This window comes from Elephantulus edwardii, unplaced genomic scaffold, assembly GCF_000299155.1.
Source record: "Elephantulus edwardii isolate Elephantulus edwardi_28Jun2011 unplaced genomic scaffold, EleEdw1.0 scaffold00318, whole genome shotgun sequence".
Lineage (NCBI taxonomy): Eukaryota > Metazoa > Chordata > Mammalia > Macroscelidea > Macroscelididae > Elephantulus > Elephantulus edwardii.
Window position 1 is genome coordinate 876,811 of NW_006400068.1, and position 16,816 is coordinate 893,626.

Sequence of the window (16,816 nt, forward strand, 5' to 3'; positions counted from 1 at the left end):
CACTCTCTACTATTCTGGGCTAGGAGATGTAGTCCTGGCCTGTCTAAATTGTCGTTTTAGGTGCCATCGAGTTGTAGACAACTCATAGCGACCTTATGAATGCAAGACCTGAACACTTGTATAACTTTCATCATTTCTTCAAGTTCATAGAGTTTCTGGAGGCAAGCTATTTCAGAAGTGGATGCCACTCCTGCTTCCAAGCTTGTTTTATTCGGGGAGCTCCACCAAACACTGTTCACCATGGGGAACCATAATTGTATTTGATACATCAGTGTCACAGTGTTCAGCATCACAGCGACTACGAGTTACCTCTGTACAGCAAATGGCTAGACCAGTGCTATGCCACTTAGAAGAATGTTTGACCAAAAAACAATTAAAGTCAGGCCTGAGGGCCAGAGACCTGAGGCAAAGCAGGAGGATTGGGGGAGAGCCATGCTTAAAAGGAGTGTGCACTCATGTACAAATTTAGACAATCCAACTAGGAATGAGGTAAATAAGTAAAACATTTACAGGTCTCATAGTCTGGGTTATTTGTAGAATTTGTAGGTGCTGAGGGCGTGATAACAACATACAGAACATTGGATTCTCTCCTCCCTGCTTTGCTCGGTACAATGAGGGTTTTCTGTCCTGTATTCTGAGGGCAGAGGAGGAGATTGCCCATCTTTCTTCTAAGGAGCTGCTAGGGTGCTTAGGAGAAGTTTTAAGGAAATTTTGTCAAAAGTACTCTGTTAAAGCCAAGATTCTGACTGGATTTTTTGGCTGCACATAGTATTTCCAAGTAATATCGCAGTAAACAAAAGTCTGCCCCTCTGATGACTGTGCAGTAGTAGCTCATGTCTGGCTACTGCCATGTCATGCTCTCTGATTGCAGAATCCTGGGCAGACGAAATGAACAAAATCAATGCCATTTTGTTTTAGAGAGACACTCAATGGCCAGAGTCACATGCTGGATTTATTTACCAAAGTAGACTGTGAGGTGTCCTTTTTCAGTAGTGAGGAGTCAAGCAGATGTCACGACTGTGTGAATCCAGCATTTCCCCAACTGTTCAGTGAGATGCTACAGTATATAGGAGGAAAAGGTTTGTGATGAAATGCTTTGGGAAATGCTGGCTTGAGCAAATTAGACCTGTTTACAAAGGAACTTTCAAGAATCTTGACATGTCAGCGTTCACTGTGCAGATGTAATTAAAGGGCAGGATATGTAGTGTTTCCCAGACATGTTTCATGAGGGAATATTTTTCACTCAGAGTGTATTTATTTGACTAGTTGTTTCACAAAACGCCCTTGGGCTAACAGCGAACTTACCTGTCAGGCTGTGGCCTAGGTGATTTTTTTCCAGGTTTCTTTGACTACTGTAATTCAAGGAAAAAATTCTATAATCATACGTCATGACAAGGCCTTCACTTACTCATTATGGGTTTAATTGTGTCCCCCAAATTGCTTGTTGTAAATCTTAATTCTTATTCTATAGCTTCAATTCCACTTGAGAATAGACTTTGCTATTTTAATGAGGCTATATTATCAGTGCAAATTCAAACTAACTCACTGACATCAAGTGGAAGCTGACTCAGCTGACTCTCCAGCTGGTTTCAGAGGCTGTAAAGCACGTGGAAGCAGGCTGTTCATCTTTTTCCTTATTGTGATTGGTAGATTGGAACTCCCAGAGAGGTGTTACCTTTAAGTTAGCAGTGCGAACCCCCATGGACTCCACTAGGAGAGCTAGGAAGCATAGCAATGCAGGATTGTTTGGAGCCAGTGACTCTTGAGATATGAGTATTAGGCAAGAGTGAGAGAAGACAGATGTTATACCACATGCAGGTTACCAGACAACTAAACGAATAGAAGCAGAAAGGTCAAAAGGAACTTCTCTCGGAGCCAACAGAAAGAAAGCCTTCCCCAAGAGCCAGTGCTAAGGTAGACTCATAGCCTCTTAACTGTGAGAAAAATAAATCATGTTGTTAAGAACACTCACTTGTGGTATTTATGTCATAGTAGAGCTCTAGTGGCCCAGTAGTAAGGGATTACACTGCCAACCTAATAGTATGTGGTTAGAATCTACTGGAATCTCCTTCCAGATTATTTTACAGCCTCTGAAAACCCATCAGAAGGTCAGCTGGGAGTTGGTCTGACATGAAGGTATACAACAACAGCTAGAAGAGAGTGAGGCATTATCATAGTAGGAGACGTATTTACTTGAGAGGAGGTACCAATAAACTGGTTAAATGAGTAAGAAGAGATAGAGGGTATGACATTGTCTGCCACTAACAAACTGTATTATCATAAAGAAGACACCTAAGTTATCTCACTCTCAGGAGCTTGACTTGTAAGATGTGGTTAATAATGTTATGTATCTCAAGAGCTGTTGTTGTTGTTGTTGTTATGTGCCATTGAGTTGCCTGCGACTCATAGCGACCCTATGTACAACAGCCCGGAACCCTGCTCTATCCTGCACTAATCTCACTGTCTCTGACATACCTACCCCGACGACCCCAGTCACTGAACCAATCCATCTCATCGAGGGTCTTGCTCTCCTGTGCTCTAAGTAAGTAAAGCATATATGACACTCACAGAAGTTCCTGGCTGGCAGAGATGGTTAAATACTTGACTGTGAGACAAAAGGTTGGCACTATTAACACACCCAGAGGTAGCTCAGGAGGTAGTCCTAGTGGTCTGCTTCTGAAAGCTCAGTGTTGAGACCATATGGATTAGTTGTGTAGATGGGACTGTTATGTGTTACAACTAACTTGATGACACAGCTGTCAAGCAGCAAACAGCATTGCAATGTACCACAATATATCACAATGTACCACAATATAGCTAAAAGTGGAATCCCTGGGGGCATACACAGCTTAAGTGCTTGGTTTTAACTCAAAAGCTGGCAGCTGAATCTACCCAGACCCCCTTGAAAGATAGACCTGATCAATGTACTTCCAAAAAGTAAATGCCAGTGAAAACTCTATGAGCCAGTGAAACGCATGAGATCAGCAGGAGTTGGAATTGACTCAGTGACAACTGCTTATAAGAACACAAATTGTAGGTCTTGAAGTAGGTAATAAAAAGAATGTGAAAATTTTACTTAGACTAGTTTTATCATTACATTGGTGGTTTTTTTATAAAATAATTTTATAAAAGTCCATCAAGATATTGCATAGAAAATACAAACTAAGGTAATATATATATACATTTCATAAAAATAGAATACATCTTGACATTTGCTTCCAGAGTTTGTTACCACCATGTACAGTGTATTGACGTTTAACATTAATGTTAATTTGAACATATGTGGTTTTCCAAGAAAAACAAAGAAATCTATCCCATTGATATTTGACAGGAAGATCTCTTAAAAGATGGAATGTAAATGTTTTGGAGCTAACTGAATGAAGGTTATATGAAAATGTCAGAGGAAAGATACATGCTATGAACAATCATCTGAAGCCAATATAATGTTTTTTCTACTATCATAAATGGTTCAGTTGATTTCACAAAATCACTGTCAGTATCTTTATTATTCAATCAAGGTAAGCACTGTTCAGGATCATAAGAAACCTTCTAGTAGGTGGATTGTGTTGTTGTTGTTGATTGCCTTTGAGTCGAGCATGACTCACAGTGACCCTATGAATAAAAGGCCTGAAGCCTTTCTATAACTATCGACATTTATCAAAGTTCACAGAATTTTCAGAGGCATGTTATTTAGGAACTGGATGGCCTCTCCTGCTTCCAAATCTCTAAGAAAATCTAGGAAAGTGTAAATCATATAGCATTGTCTGCATACACAGAAGAGATAGGTTTCTAAAATGAGTGGTGCTTTCTTCTTTCCTTAAAATGAAAATATGTGTGTAAATACTGTTATACAGTATCAAAGTATACCTTAAAAATAAATCTTTATAAGTTATTTCATATACTTTGATCAAAACAGGTAACAACCAGGTTTACTTATCTAAAAAAAACGTTCAAATGTTCAAAAAGCCACTTGCCTGCAACTTTGCTATTTTTGGAAGTAAAAATGACCTTATAGCTATTTTGAGATTACAAAATATTTCTGATGTGTCCTGTTAGATGCTCAGGACAATCTTTGGTAAAGTAACTGCTCCAGTGTAATAAATAAAGCAAGCAAAAAGGGAGTGTTCTAGACCTTATTAAAAGTCGTGAGCATGGTGGTATACTGGAGATACCTCAGAGTACCAACAAAGACACACAGGACAGAGCAGACATAGCACCATTTACAAGTTGCCAAGATGGCAACCATTCAGGAGACAAGAATCTGGGAGGGGACTTGATTCCCATGATTAATGCAGTGTAAATGTGTGGATTAGGCTGTGAGAGCTTCTTAGTATGGATAGGCAGACACAGCTATATAGACTATGAATGTGGTCTGATATTCAATGGTTCCATTGGCACTGTAGGACAAGGCTCGGACCTTCATGCGGTAGGTCTCTGCTTCTCGTAGTGGCCGTGTTGTGTACACCACTCCTTTTAGGTTTTCATCCCTCAAGGCGAAAGGAACAGTCTGGTCCTCATCCACCATAAGGAAAGTTGTCCTGGGATGCATCACTCCATCCTGCGTGTATGCAACCAGCCGGATTAAATCTTGATTGGCAGCTATTCCAAATGGAAGGGAGACAAGTTTGTATTCCAAGGCATATGGGCTCAAGGCACATTCCAGGTCATTGGGTGGACAGTTCTTGAGGCAGAACCTATGGGCAACAGACACATGAAATGCATGGAGTTATCCTGTGTGGAAGAAGGCGCAGTTTGCTGCAGGTGATCATGCTTTCTGACAACTTTTAGGCATTAAAGATCGGAGACAGTCAGCCTGCAAGAGCATAAGACTCACCCTAATTTCTAAGTCACTAATACAAAACACATGGCAGATGGTGATGAGAGTCAGCTGGTTTAAAAGCAAATATCTATCTCTCAGATCCTTTAAAATCAGAAGCCTTTGAACCATGAAAGTTAAGCATAAATACCAAAAGAGTGTCATTAAAGTGAAACGTCAGGTTTGGACATAAAAAGCATCTGCACAATAACTGGAAACAAGGGCATATTAAACAGAATACAGTCTGTTATTTGAAAAAGTTTTATTTAGAAATAACATTTTTCCTCAGATTATTTGAAAGCTGAAATATGATAGGTTAATTTCTGGCTTATTTATAAAAAATATTAGCAAAAGTTCAATTAAGACTCCTGAGGGGAAAACAATATTCTTTTGTATTTGTGTTCAACAGTGTTTTAGGTTAAAAACACTATATTTTCTTTTGCTAGAACCCACATTGACTACTTATGAATCATCCTGACTTTTAAATTGTCTGCCAGAAATCACTGGTAATAAAGAAGTGAAAAAGCATACAAAGAACCATTTTCTGAAGATATGGATTCTTCAATCATGGTATTTAGAAGTTCTGTAACTCTGTCCTTTATTAACTTTTTCTTCCCCCTTTTCAGGCCCCTCAGACCAACTGCCATTTGGTTTTTGGTGGATCTGGAGCAGGCTGTACTTGGCCATGGCACAGGGGCTCAGTGGGCACCCCCACCCCAGAGAACAGAGGAGGAGAGCGCCAACGAGGAGCTGGGTTCTGAGCCAATCTCTCATGATCAGTGTCTATCCAAGAGGAACAGCATCACTAGCTTTTAAGCACTCTGTTAACTTAGTACCTGACCAAAGAAAGCTATTTTTTCAGGGAGGGAGACAACAGAAGAGCAGTTTATTCAGAACGCAGAGAAGACAGTGTTTCAGACAGCAGGAAATGAAAACAAGATACGTAAGCTTGGGGAGACTTTTGACTCATCCTTGCTCATCTCCATTCTGTAGTGTCGAGGTGAGTCACCACAGTAACAGAGATGATGCTGCTTGAAGTGCTGTATGTGCTGAGAGCCCTTGAAGCTCTTAGGCAAGACAAGGAAACGGCAGCATTTCAACAAAAGGCAAGCCCTGCCACCACATAAAGCTATCTGGTGTCTAGATGTGACATGGAAGATGACGTGATGGGGAGACAACCTCGGAAGAGCCTGAGAATGATGGTGAGGGCTAAAAGAGTTGCTTCTGCATGAGCTCATTTCTTGCTCATTCCATGAAGAAGAGACACTGTTAACTCCATTTCCCTCAAGCCAGCAACTTCGTAGGAGTTGAACATAACTACATACAGGGGTTTCTAGCCAAAGAGACAGAGGAAGAAAGATTTTTCAAAATCCTGTCTGGGAAGACAAGGCAAGGCCTACCCCAACACAGGGTCCCGTTGATAGTTGGGTGGACAGGGCGTGTCAATGCACTGGTAGCTTCCTCTCATGTTGAAGCACATGCGGTTTGGTCCACAGCGCACATTCTGCTCCAGGCACTCATCAATATCTAGAAAGAGCAAAAGGAACACACAGCATCAGCAATGTGGCCAGAGAAGGCCCTCTTACCAGGTGGTGTGAACGATGAACACAAGATTTTACTTTTCACAAGGCAACTTGGTGGCTGGGTTTTTTTAACCACAAAGGGGAAATCATACTACCTAGTGCATGCTTTTTTTCAGATTGCTTTCAGGATAAATTTCTTTAACACATGTGAAAGGATATGGGAAAATAAGGGGCTCTAAAAGTAGAGGGGAAGCTAGAAAGCACTCTCTAGTGTCTCTTGTATTTGGAACAAGAGTCTACTTAAGTTTCACAAAACAAACGATATTCTAAACATACTATAAAGAAGCTGAAAAATTAAAGGACACTTGTAGATGTTTGTGTAGAGTGAAGAATCTCTTTAAAATGCGAATAATTCTCCCTTAGAGTTTTGTTTTATAAGTTCAAATTGTTGGATGGGGATACTGTTCAGAGGGAGATTTTATTGGAAGTGGAAATTAAATGAATGAGGTTTTAATTCAGGGAGACTATGCAGGCTAGTCAGATCTTGTGGGGAAAAAGAAAACAAATAATAAAACAGGTTGAAACTAAGGAGCCCAGAACCACAATCTATATTTGAACAATGGAGCAAGGAGTCTAACTGAAATTGAACTGTGCTGGGTCATTCTCAATTAATATGGTGATTGGATACTCCTTTTAGGATAATAAATAATGATTATTATGGGGGGAAATGAGCAAATTAAATAGTGCTTCATTTATTATTTTCTACAGAAACTTGTAACAAATAGAAAAATATCTAACTCACAAAAAAGTAAGAAATGTCAAGATAGAAAAAAAAGGGCTTTTTTAACTATCTAAAAAGAAAGATTTTTGAAGAATAACTCAACATGGGGTCATATTTGAGCTTGAAAGGATTTTTGAATGATGTGAATTTAAAGAGAGATTATTTTTTGAATATGCATGCACATGTGCATGTGTATGTGAGAGAGAGAGAGAGAGAGAATCAAACATAGAAAATGAAAGATAAAGGGAGAGAGAAAAATAAGGGACAGAGAATAAAGTGAGAGAGAGAACGGGAGAAACAGCAGGAGTTTTGCTGAAGAGGGAGTCCATAGAGTTCAACAAATCTTCAGGGATTCAGAGTCCACACACTCATTTTAGAGCAATGGCTTCACACTGGGGTATACACATGGGGCTTTACAGCAGTGTAAGGGCAGGCAAGCATCTCGCAGATTCAAATCCTTCTTTTGTGACTTCCTGAAAGTTTTCTTACTGAGAACTCGCTGTAGCTTGGAGTTCTGTTCTTCCCTTCCCTTTTAAAAATTTGTTTTCTACTCTCTTTATGATATCTGGGTATTAAAAACTTCAATGAAAGGGAACAACAATGGAAAAACTTCAATAACAGAAAGCTGTATTTCATCACAGCTACAATTCAACAGTCTTAGCTCTCTATTTTATATTTTAAAAGTAAAAACACTTATTATCATTTGAACAGCAGCTTGATCTTAGACTTTTTAATTGTCTGATTTGACAATGAGTACAGACTTGCAGGTTTTATATACATGGTGGCATCCTTCATAAATTAAGAGAGCTCAATATAGTTAAATCTCTAGTTCCAAGATTTTGTACAGAATATATTTAAAGCATCTGTATATCAAGCAAAATGCCAGAAATTGCATTTGCAAATATTTAAAGTGATGTTGAAAAAAAAAATCTTACAGATTGCCTTTTTTTAATTATGAGAGAACTGTAAGGTTTGTGAAATTCTTTTATGTTTATGAACTTTAACAAATGAAAGACTGCTTACTTTAGAGGAAATGTAAGCTGATTGGTTGCACATAGGTACTTGTATTACTCCTTCTTTAGTATTTGACTACATATAGATGCTAATGCAGAGGAAGGAAAAAAATACAGAAAGGGACCCAAAACAATTCTCTGTTGAGGTAGGCCCTCAAGATCAAAAGCATCTGTCTCATGGAAATCAGTTCCCAGATCAAAAGGTCTGTGTTACACTTGCATTTTCTTAGTAACAGGAGACTTTGTCATTGCCTGATAGTATTTATAGAAAGATAAGAAGTCTTCTCATGTGAACATTTACAGGCTCAGAAACCTAATGGGTAGTCACTATGAGTTGGAATCAACTTGATAGCCGAGGCTTTTGGCAGGCCTTAATGATATCCATAGCGAACTTGGGTTGGAAGGAAGTCCTATCATGACCCTTCAATTAACTTAGAACTTGCTATAAAAAAGGAGAGAAAAAAAAATTCCAAGGGACAGTATGTTAATCATGGACAATAAACACTAAATCTTACTTTTAAGTTTCTTATCATTTATTTGTCTCAAATTTTTAGATGATTTTTTAATTTTATTATTTTGTTTGTGTGTGTGTGTACCATCAAATGGGATCTGACTGGTACAGGAGGAGACGGCCCTTCCTTCTCCAGCAGAGCATCTGGTGGATTCGAACCACGTAGCTCTGGGATTACAGTGCAGCTTCTTGCCACTAGGCCACCAGAGCTCCTAGATTTTTTTAACACAAAATTTTATTACAAATCCCTGACTTCATTTGTACCACTAAGGCCAGGTTTTCTTTTTTCTTTTCTTTTTAAATTTGATTCTAAATGTATTCTTTTTTCTTTTTAGAAAATCATAGACGTTATAATTATTTACTTAATCTGCACAAATTAAAAATGCAATGAACTAGAATATCATGAAATAAGTTATTTATTTGACTTTCTGATTATATAGAATACTGCCAGTGGCATAATGCACTTCTATTGCTAGTTTTACATGAGGACTAGTATCCATATGAAACTAAAGCATGTTTTTCTTTCAGCTAGCCTTACTTGTCCTTGTGTACTCATTTCTAATTATGATCCTGTTAGAAGCACGTCATCTCCTTTCACAATAGAAGATTGTCTCTTAATGAAGTGAAAATCTCTGTAGGAAAATGGATGAGAAAACCAATTAGCCTTATCCCCCCCCGTACCCCCCCCCGTACCCCCCTGTCTCATTTAAAAAAAAAAAAGATCCTGGACACTCGTTCTCCAAATTTTGTGTGCGTTCTAAATCATATAATGAACTCTGCAAAGCCATGGAGGTCAGTGAGCTGCAAAGGTCACAATAATAGTGCCAGGGAGACCAGAAATTGGGCACACATGTCACTATGTATCATTAAGCAGCTACCTTATCACAGCATTTCATAGCCTGAATAAAGAGCCATAAAGTGATTGTAGTTGTATTTACAACCACGCATGAGTTCCAGAGGAGAGCTCTGATAAGAATTTGGACTGCTGGCAGGTGGCCATCCTTTGTTCTGCATTTGTGACTATCTCCTCAGGGTTAACATGCATTCACTGTGCTCACTCTAAGTTATTCACTCCACACACTGGTCTTAGTGAAAAGAAGCCAGGAGAAAAAGGAGAAACCATACTGTCTCTTTTAAGGGAGAATATGATGATAAATGGTTTTCATTCAGTATAAGAAATTATCACATTAGAAATTACATTTTAGAACATAAATATTATTTATTGCAACAACAAAAGAATCCCAAGAAAAGCTGCAGCCCTTTCATGTTGGTAGTTTTAGAACATTTGAATTCATTTAACCAAGTGCTCTCTGGGTGCTTATTTCAAAATAGAGTAAGCATCTAGATAAATCAACCTTACAGAAATTATGCAATAAATCAGACTAATGTTAAACATTATGGGTTATCTTTTAAAAACATGGAAACAGAAAGAGCGCTGTTCTATTGTGAACTTGTCATCAGTATCACAAAACAAGATGTGTTTCAATTGTTGCACAGAAAATAATTTTGCTCTGTAAACATTCATCCAAATCATGATAAAAATTTGAAAAGAATGGATTTATTGGCACACTCATTTCCAATGTAGTGCCTATGCAATCATTTTTGGAATTAGACAAATTGTGCTTAAATTTAGCCTAAGGCTCTTTAATTTCTCTCACCACTTTTTAGGCACATCATAATTGGCCACATTTTTTCTTCCTGTGGTTCTTTTTGTAGTCCTGTGACTGTCACTTTTGACAGAGTCACTTTTGTTGTTCAATGTCAAATTAATTTTAATTCCTCTTTTATAACTGTTAAGATTTCTATCATTAATGTATTAAAGTTTTTTTAAAAAGTAGGTGAATGATAAGCAGGCTTTTGTTACTGATAAATGCCTCAAACACTTTCTAAAGCTATAAAAAAAAACAACCTCCAAGTTATTCTTTTAGAGTAAAGGCTTTTTTATAGGGCATAATTGTTTTCTTTCATGTCTATTTAAAACCACAAAAATATGTAACTCATTTAAATTGCAAACATTTCCAATAACACCTGTTTTTTATTTGTTCACATTATTTTCCACTTTGAAGCACAAATGAAAACTGAACAACGTTTTGAACTGAATGAGTGACAAGAGCAATTTAAAAACACACTGGCATAATTAAAAAAAGAAAAGCTCTCAAATGACCACTCAACACAGTTTAACCATTTTACATCTGACTAAGATTTCTGAAGCCTGATCTGAGTTACTCCAAATGCGTTAGTCTCCAGCCTGATGCTGCTTGCCTGTTCCACCTGCAGGGAGTGCAATTTCAGCATCAGGCCATCTCTACATTGGGATTCTGAAGTTGAAGAGGTGGGGAAAGTTATGCAAGGTCATTGCTCTCAGCCAACTCTGCTGCCGCTGTTCAGTAATGTTGTTCTCAGAGTATAGCAGAGACACAAAGACCTCATCCAGGTATTCTGACACACAGGGTTAGGCCCCTTCTCTTACCTTGATTGCTCTAGAACATTGAGGTTGTGCAACGCTTTTGGGAATTTGTTTAATTATTTGTAGAAAAGGACACAAAGTTTGTCCTAAACATACTTTATTGCTGGTTAAAATACTATTATTAAAATTTGAAATATATAAAAGTATACTTTGGGCTTGTGGTCAGAAGAGACCAGTCCCTGGAGAAGGACATCATGCCTGGAAGGGTGGACGGACAGCGCAGGAAAGGGAGACTCAGGATGAGATGGATTTATACAGTGACTGGGTCGATGGGGTTGATATGTCAGAATTAGTGAGACTTGGCTCAGGACAGGGCAGGGCTCAGAGCTGCTGTACATACGGTCACTATGAGTCACAGGTGACTCGGTGGTGCATAACAACAACAACAACAACAAACAACAACAACATGATATATTTGTTCCAGTAAAGCTCTACTCAAGGAATTGACATATTGCCTTGGGGAAAATCTGAGGCAAAAGAGCTCGTTAATGTGTTGTTAAGCAAAGCTGTTATTTTGAGAAGGAGGGTCTGGCTCAAGTCATGGTATTTTCAATTATATGAGAGCTAGATAATGAGTAAAGAAAATGCTGAAGTGGAATTGATGCCTTTAAATTATGGTGTGGGAAAAGGAGTAAAAAAAATGAACTGGGTAGTGGTCTAGGTGTGGGGCTGCTAACTGAAAGGTTAATAGTTTGAACCCATCATTTGCTTCTTGGTAGAAAGATGAGATAATCTTCTCCCATTAATATTTAGAGCCTTTAGACTCTCAGTAGAGTGGTCATGAGTCAGAAACAGCTTGCTTGTCCTGAGATTGGTTTTGGTTTCTGGCCAGAAGAAGGAAGAGTCAGAATGCCCCTTAGAATGAAGGGTGGTAAGACTTTATCTCATGCACGTTAGAAATGTTATCAGGAGGGATTGGTCCTGGGATAAAGAGGTCACGCTTGGAAAAAGGGGCAAGTTAGTAAAAGGTGGTGGAAAACCATCAAACAGCATGGACTGACAATGGTCTCAAGTCCAGAAATGATTATTGAGGCTCACCAACAATGGGCGGAGTTTCATGATATATGATTGCTGTGAGCCAGAATTGACTTGATGGTACCTAACACCACCACCACAACCAAATATTATGCACAGTGGATGTTCTGAGTAAATGTTTCATGATTGACAGATAAAAACAAAATGTCTTATTGAGTTCGTTTTCCTTTTCCAGGTCATATGGCCCAATGGAGTGCTTGGGATGAAAGAGGACCTGGGTGGGAATGGGAAGGAGATTCACGGTAACTCGGTAGAAGGAATTTTTCTCGTATTATCTCCAGAAACACATCCTTTCCATGAGATATTTTTCAAACCTTAGCATCTTTTTCAAATCTTTACAAGTCTTGTCTGACTGTCACACAGACAGGAAGGTCAGTCTATATTTGACTGTGACTACAAAACACTTTGTTGTTGCTGTTGTTGTTGTGTGCTATTGAGTCAGACCTGACCCATAGCTGGCCCTGTAGTGGGTTTTCAGAGACAGTAAATAGGTTGGATGGAGACTGCCCATCCTTCTTCAGACCACCTACCTGGTAGATTCAAACCGTGGGTCTTTGGGATTGCAGTGCAGCCTCTTACCACTAGGCGAACACTTAGTTGATGATTTTATTACTATAATTAAAAAAAATTGTTTTGTGTGTGCTTGAGAGAAACGAATAGAATTCAGAGGATTATCAAGATTTACAGAATACTCCTAGATATTATTCACAAAACTGAAGGAGTTTCCGGTTGTTGTTGAATTGATTGAGACTCTTGGGTATCTTATTTATACGTGCTTCCTAGGGGTTCCAATGGCTAGTTTTTCCTAAAATTTTTATGTCTTTTTAACCAAAGGATCCCTGGTGGTGAGTTATATGTCAGGCTGCCTAATTGAAAGGCTGCCAGGTCAAGTCCACCAGGCATTCCATAGAAGAAAGATATTCATTCTCCTCCTGTAAAGATTTTTTTTTAATTTTAATGGAGATTTTATTGTAAGTTTATAAAGAACTTGGATTTCCATTCATTCATTGTTGCACATTTTCCTCCCTGGCCCCCTAACCCCCATTTGCTTTTTATTTAGAAAAAAAAGTTCTTTCATTGTTATACAGTCCCTCCCACAGACCAATTTACTATGTAGCTCTTATTCTGGGCTCTTGTCACACCAATAATACCTAATCATATATTCCTTTTATACAGTTCTCGCCTTTTTCTGTTTCAATGCCATGTACATTATTTCCTCCAGTAAAGATTTAAAACCTCAGAAGCCTGATGAAAGATCAGTATCAGCTGGAATTGACTCAGTGGCAGTAGATTTAATCCAGACACACTAGTCTAAATACACATTGTACTAGAATTGCTGTTAGACGTCATTGGATCATGTGTGACTCCTAGTGACCCTCTGAACAGCAGATAGAAACCTTGCTCTATTCGGCAACACCTTCACAGCTGCCACCATGCTCATTCCATTGCTGCAGTCTCTTGTACTAAACTAAACATGACCAACATACAATGCTTTTTTTTGCATTTTTGCATAGAGTGAACTACTGATGCTACTTTTCCTCATCATCAATATACTTTGTGCACAGTTTAATTATGGTATCGATTATTTTTCAATTTAATTATTTCTTAAAGTCTCTAGACTGTAAGATCTAAAAAGGGAGGGATTGTTTCATACTAGTCTGTACAGACCTTTTGTGTCCTACAATAGTAGCACAAAGTAGTGCTCACACCCTGTTTATTATGGCTTTGTCTGCAATAGCTAAGAGTTGGAAACAACTCAAGTGCCCATCAACAAACAAATGGATAGAGAAGCTGTGGTATATTCACACAATGGAAACTATGCTGCATTGAAAAATAAGGAACTCATGAAATAATATACAAAATTACTCTGGAGGGCATTATGCTGAGTGAAATATCTCAGTTACAAAAGGACAAATACTGAATGGGGCCACTGTTATAAAACAGGACTGACATCGGGGCTGGGGGGAGGCTGAGAAAGAGGGGATAAATAATGTATACTGCATTGAGACAGATGAGGAAGAGAACTGTTTAAAAGAAATATAGGATTAGGTATTATTGTTATGACAGGAGTCCAGAATGAAGGCTGAACAGTGGTGTGGACTTGGGGGGAGGGATTTTACAACAAGAAAGAATTTTACTTTTGAAAGGGAAGAGCAAATTGGAGGGGGCAGGGAGAAAAGTACAACAATGAATGAATGGAAACCCTAAGTGTCTGTAACTTTCATTAAAATTAATGAAAAAATTTCTAAATATAAAAAAAAATCATTCATAGTATCAAAGAATAAATTAATTATTCACTTAATTTGCCTTTGACAACTCTAAAAGCTATCTAACAAGAGTGCAATGAAGCCTAGTGCCAAAATAGATTTACTGTGAACACTCCTCATTTCCCCTCCCATCTAAGGCTAACTGTGGGAGGAGGGAATCGTTTAGAGAGGTTCACTCTTAGTGTGGAGCGGTTAAAATGCTCCGGTGCTAACCGAAAGTGTGATGGTTCCAACCCCGCCAGCTGCTCCACATGAGAATGACGAGGCCGTCTGCTGCCACAAAGGTTACAGTCCTAGAAACTCTGAGGGCCAGTTTTCCTCCATCCTACAGGCTCACCTGAGTCAGCACTGACTTGAGAGTGGCTGGCTTTCTTCCCATTAAGTCTTAAACAATCTTTTATGGACTGATTTGACAATTTTAACTCTTTCTAGAAAGAACGTACCAAAAGAAGTTTCTCATCTCCCCTCTTTGCTTAATTCCTTTCTTTTGCTCATCTGTTTGTTGGAGAAAGTGTATCTTAGCATACTCCTTAGAGGTATGGAGAGTGATACTTCATTTTATATACATTGGGCATGTTTTGGCTTTAACTTTGGGTGTGTTGTCAGAGGGGGCCAGTCCTTGGAAGAGCATTTTAACATGCTATCAAGGACTTCGTTAAAATGCTGAGGAACAAAAATATTTGAAGATTAAGGTGTGCCTGATATAAGCCATGGCATTTTAAATTGCTTCCTATGTATCTAAAAATACTGGGCAATGAATAAAGAAGACTGAAGAAGACTCAAGCCCTGTTGATGCAGAGTGTTGACTACTGCAGGCACTGTCAGAAAAACAAACACGTATATGTTGGGGAAAGTACAACCAGGATGCTCCTTAGAGGAAAAGTGGTGAAACTTCATCTTAAATACTTTGGACATGTTGTCAGGAGGGGCCAATCTTTGGGGGGAAAAAAAAAATCAAGCAACGAAAGGAGTGTCATTGAAAGATGTGACAATCCTCAAGGAAATAGACTGACACAGGGACTGTAACAATAGACTTGAGCATGGTAGAGATTGTGAAGATGGGATACGGTTTTGATCTGTTGTTCACAGGATTGTTATGAGTCATAGTCAACTTAATAGCACATAACCACCACCACCAACATAACAACAACCTATAAAAGCAATGTTTAATGACAAGCTTGTCCAATGGGAATGGGACAAAAGGGACAACAATCAGGAGAGTAATTATTCAAAAGTGCATCCATTTCCTTTTTCTCTTGTGCTGTATTGGTTTTAAGTTGCAGTGTAAGCATCCCAGCAGTCCCTCACCTTGACATGTCTTTCCATTCAACATGAGTTGATAACCAGGAGGACAGATACACTGATAACTTCCAAAGGTGTTTCTGCATTCATGCTGGCAGGTATCTCTAGTTTCACATTCATCAATGTCTGTTCAGAAACAAAACAGCATGTATAAGCATGCAAAACAAAAACAGAAATAAGGTAGAGGCAGCCATAAACATGTCATTGATATCCTCATGAAAAATTTCTTGGTCGTTTCACATTCATGTGTTTAAAAATGTTCTACACTGTTTCAGGATCTGTTTTTAATAAAATTTGATATAAACGACATTAAATTAGAAAATGTGAACATTTCTTCTGCGTGTAAGCATATATGAGCTGAATCCCTGAACTAGGCAATTTTTATATTAGTTAAACAAGGCAAGACTGAAATGACAGAGAAAATAGATTTGTACAAGACCTTATCTCACCATAGCACTAATCTCTCCATGACAGGACTTGCTTAAAAGAGAAAGTTTCAGTTAAGGTTAATTGGAAAGTAGATTTTAGTTTGTAATTGGTTTAAATATTAGCACCCATGTTCTCTCTCCCTGCCTTCCCCACATAGTTTTCACACACACAGCTATCAACAAATACCACAAATCTTACTGTTATAAGAATAGCCAGTGAAACTTCTCAGACAAATATAGAGTTGCTGCTATGTACCACTGAGTCAGAACTGACCCATAGCTGACCCTCCAGCACGTTTTTCAGAGGCAGTTTAATCACACAGGAGGAACTTGCCCATGCTTCTCCAACGAGCCCCCTGGTGGATTTGAACCATGTGCCTTTGGTATTGCAACATAGTTTCTCACCACTAAGCCACCAGAGCTCCCTAAATATAGAGTTTATTGTTGTTGTTTACCATAGAGTTGGAATTGACCAATAGCTGACCATCTGAAAGGTTTTCAGAACTCCCCAAATAAAGAGTAGTAATGAAAATTATACAAACTGACATTTAATATAAGTTGATAGCCAAGTGGGAGATGCATTGATAGTTTCCCAAAGATGCTTTTACATTTTTCTAGCAGGTATGAATTTTTTCATAATCATCAATATATCATGTAGGAAAAATGTTAAAAA

The 16,816-nt window shown here is 38.4% G+C and overlaps 1 protein-coding gene across 1 annotated transcript in view; it reads right to left on the reverse strand.

Moving 5' to 3' along the window:
* Positions 1 to 3,786: 3,786 nt before the first annotated feature.
* The window catches only part of HMCN1 (hemicentin 1), a 763,653-nt gene continuing 750,623 nt past the window's right edge, over positions 3,787 to 16,816 (reverse strand). The window contains exons 106-108 of the mRNA XM_006901311.1: positions 15,722 to 15,841; positions 6,217 to 6,343; positions 3,787 to 4,694 (exon numbers count right to left, since the gene is read on the reverse strand). Coding sequence (XP_006901373.1) covers positions 4,328 to 4,694; positions 6,217 to 6,343; positions 15,722 to 15,841 — 614 coding nt within the window. The 3' untranslated portion in view covers positions 3,787 to 4,327. The remainder of the gene's footprint in view (positions 4,695 to 6,216; positions 6,344 to 15,721; positions 15,842 to 16,816) is intronic.